The following is a 4,084-nucleotide window of genomic DNA, read 5'->3' as shown; positions in this document are numbered from 1 at the left end:
TCACAACTAATGTATTCGACGGATCGTGACATTAAATAGCACATATCCTAACCCTAAACATAACCTTAGTTCTGGTTACAAACCACAACCATAATGCCCACTACACATCATAAAACTCATACAACCCTACATTCCACCATTTTTGCAATGGATTTGAGAGAAATCACCAAAAGTAGGGTTTGCTCAAAAGTTAACAATGCCATTAAATAAGACGATTCTAACCAACAAAATCATGGAGGATGGGAGAGTCTACCTCAAGGGATAGAAATGCCTCCTATTCATCGAACAAATGGCTCCAATTTAAGTGGAATTTTAGAGGAGTTTGGATGGGAGAGGGAAGAAGGCACTAGCTCGGGTATGAGAAAAGAAAATTGAATGAGACTGAATGGGTGGGTGGGTGGCCCACCAGCCACTTACCCATTGAGGAGTCTATCGCCGATGGTCGTGGTGGTAGGGTTAGAAGGCTACCGTCGTGGTGGTAGGGTTCGAAGGCTACCGTCGTGGTCAATAACGTTGCTACTTTGCCATGTAGGCATGTTCAGGGGGCGTGGACCAGGGTCTACCGCCGTTGACTATGTCAGTAACCCATATACCTTAACGCCGCTAAACTTTCGAACAAGGGTCAAATCATGCTAATATTTTGTCAGAGGGTCAAATATGGTGATTTTGGGCCAATCGGGCGAGGCGGTGGACATGGTTTTGGCCTCTGGTGCTATTGTACTCTCTTCTGCTAGTATGTGCTTGCTAGAGTGCGGCATTGCAAAGACCGAGCTCCATGGAGCTTGTTCTAAAAAAATCAAAATATATTTAAAAGTTTGAAAAAAAATATTTTTTTCAAATATGTTTAAAATTTCATCAACTAATTTGTTTATTTGCATGCTACACAAAAAAGACAAATATCTAGCCCAAATACAACAAAGAAAAGGCCCATTTTAATGCCTGCATTTTCCTTTTTTGTGTACATCCCATATGAATATATGTTTATGAAATTTTATGCATGTATACTACAAATATATGTCTACATTACTTCTTTCAGAATTTTTTAAGGTGTAGAAAAAGTTCTTTTGCTGAAAAAGAAAAGATTTCTATGGAGCTCAGCCTCTACTTGCACTTTTCGGTGCTTGCTATGTCTTCCGTGACTATCCTTTAAGAAAAGAAAAAAGTTTGCTGCTTTGTTTACCGTGTTGCTCTGTCCTATCGACCGCACGGATCACAAGGGGTGGAAAACACAGCTGCCTTTGTCGTCTCCTTTTCCTCGTTTCATTCGCACAAGTTCAAGCTCTAGTCCTTTACAATGTGTGCAGCGACAAACAGTGCCTGGATGTGTTTCCGTTTCCCTTCAAGCAATCCACATCCACACCCGGGCCGCCGTCATGATTTGAGCGTCATTGCGGGGACAGATTAAGGGCCTCTTTGATTCATAGGATTGCAAAAACACAGAAATAAGAAAAATGTAGGATTGAAATGGCATGTCTATTGGATCCCTATATCATTTGAGTTTGTTTGATTGTATCACGGGAAAAACAAAAGATTTCTTTCAAGAGATTGGAGTGGATGTTAAAATTCCTGTGAAATGTAGTACAAATGAATTCTAAGGAAAAAATCCTACGGGATTCAATCCTACGAATCAAACAACCAATGTAGGAAAAATTTCTAAGGATTCTAATTCTTTAAATATCCTATCAAAATCCTTTGAATCAAAGAGACCCTAAGCTCGGTCGCGCCACTGTGCTTTTCTCCATGTCCCTTTTTCTCAGGAGGCAGCTTGGAGGCATTTGGGCCTTGAGACAGGGGCGGGCGAAATTCAACGTGCTAAACTGCGTATGTCTCTGAACCAACTCTCAGATCACACTTGCATTATTTAGTGCACCTGAATAGGCATCGAGTTAACTTCGCTCTCGGTCACGCCCACGCAAGACACCTGGCACAAGTTTCTCAAGAGTATCCCGGTGTAAAGCACGTTACAGCGGGATGCAAGCAATGTGAGAGAAATAGTCAGCACCGTGCCACCTACTAATGCAAAACGTTGTCGCCCAAATCTTCATGCTCAACTGGAATTCACCTACATTGTTGGCTGGTTCATTATCTGGTTGCCATGTTTCGCGTATGGTGTCCAGAGATTTAGTTACCGGTCAAACTAGTGACACCGTTTGCAGCATTTGCACACAGTTGACATGGGGCATGGACGGACCAGCTTAGCTGGGCACAGTTTGTCAACTCTGAGAGTGAAGGGGCACAGCGCAATGCAGGCAAACCAACCTACTCGCTCGCACCACATCTCTGTAATCTACTCCACGTACACGTACTGATGTACGATTAGTTGGACAAATCCATACTTGTATCCCCGCAGTTCTGGCTGCCTGCGTTTTTTTACTTCAGACGCAGAGATGCAGTACAACTTTTTCTTAGTCAGTTTTTTTTCGATAAAGGGTGTCTGGAGGTGAGTATGAATTTCATTTATCAAATGCTACAGCACTTAATCGAAAACGCTACAGCACTCGTTTCTCCTGTGTGCCTGCGTGCCTGCTTGCCTGCCGGTGCCGGGCCTGACCGCAGAGGCACAGACTCACCGCAGCCTGTGTTCCATTTCCTCCTCGACCTCGAGACACAACAACACACAACAGAGCCAAGCCAGAAACAAGGGGGAAACAAGACAGAGCTCACACACACGCTTCTCTTCTCTTCTCTTCTCTCCTGTCTGCTCAGTTTGGTGGGTTCTGCTCACCAGTTTCCCCTCACAGTACAAAACCCCATTCCTTCCGTCTATCATCCTCCATACATAGGCACACACAGCCGGCGCGCAATAGACAGCAGCTTCTGCAAGAAACCATACCATGAGAAACATCATGGAGAGAAGCCCCCACGAGTCCTCCTTCTCCTTCTCCCGGAGGCACTTCAAGTGGCCGGTTCTCGGCAAGAGCAGCAGCCATGGCGCCACTAGCACCGCCGCCGCGGAGGAAGGTTTCGTCAAGATCAGCTCGGATAAGCATGCCGAGGACGACGAGGAGGCGTCCTTGGCTTTCTCCTCCGCCTGCCGGTCCTTCCACTCGGAGGACTTCGTGTCTCCCCCGCCCAAGCCGCTCAAGCAGCACCGCAAGAATACTAGGCCGGGCCGCACGGCCGTGTCGCGCCTGCGCACGGTGCTGGCAGCGGCAATCTCCGGCCGGCACCGGCAGGTCGGCCTCGGCTCGCGGCTTACCGGCACGCTGTACGGGCACCGTCGCGGCCACGTCCACCTCGCGTTCCAGGTCGACCCGCGCGCGTGCCCGGCGCTGCTGCTGGAGCTGACCGCGCCCACGGCGTCGCTAGTTCGCGAGATGGCCTCGGGCCTCGTGCGCATCGCACTCGAGTGCGAGCGCTCCAAGGGCGCCTCCGCATTCCCCGGCACCACTGCTGGCGCGGGCGCCGGCGCGGGCAGGAAGCTGCTGGAGGAGACGGTGTGGCGCGCCTACTGCAACGGCAAGGGATGCGGGTACGCGGTGCGGCGCGAGTGCGGGGCCGCAGACTGGCGGGTGCTGCGCGCGCTGGAGCCCGTGTCCATGGGGGCCGGGGTCATACCGGCGTCATGCGGTGGCGGCGAGGGCGACGTCATGTACATGCGCGCGCGGTTCGAGCGCGTGGTGGGCTCGCGCGACTCGGAGGCATTCTACATGATCAACCCGGACAGCGGCAGCAATGCCAACAGCGTCGGCCCCGAGCTTAGCGTCTACCTTCTTAGAGTTTGATCCCGCGTTTGCAGTTTGCTGGGAGTGTCGTGCGTGCTTTGAACTGTTTTTCTTGTTCCTTGTGTTTTATGTAGCCCCTCTTATGGCATCCTTAATAATGCAGGTGGTGTTTATTAGAGCTACTACTAGTACATACTACTTCCGTCCTGATTTATTAGTTCCCTAGTATTTAGGGTCATATTTTGATCATAATTTTAACTAATAAAATATAAGCTATGCACAGTAAAAATAACATTATCAAAAACTATGTTCAAATGTGATCCAAGGATATAATTTTTCGTAACATCCATTAACATTTTTTGATCAAAGCTATGGTCAAAATTCGATACAAAATAAGAAGGGAGCCAATAAACCAGGAC

The 4,084-nt window shown here is 48.6% G+C and overlaps 1 protein-coding gene across 1 annotated transcript; it reads left to right on the top strand.

Annotated features, from left to right (window-relative positions):
- The first annotated feature begins 2,627 nt into the window (after positions 1-2,627).
- LOC125548440 (protein MIZU-KUSSEI 1-like) lies at positions 2,628-3,843 on the top strand. Its single transcript, XM_048712029.1, has one exon. It carries the CDS (start codon positions 2,835-2,837, stop codon positions 3,723-3,725), a length of 891 nt encoding a protein of 296 aa, XP_048567986.1. The 5' UTR covers positions 2,628-2,834; the 3' UTR covers positions 3,726-3,843.
- The last annotated feature ends 241 nt before the right edge of the window (positions 3,844-4,084 follow it).

The sequence above is a fragment of the Triticum urartu genome, chromosome 3 (genome assembly GCF_003073215.2).
Source record: "Triticum urartu cultivar G1812 chromosome 3, Tu2.1, whole genome shotgun sequence".
NCBI lineage: Eukaryota > Viridiplantae > Streptophyta > Magnoliopsida > Poales > Poaceae > Triticum > Triticum urartu.
This window is presented reverse-complemented; position numbering and strand designations above follow the sequence as displayed.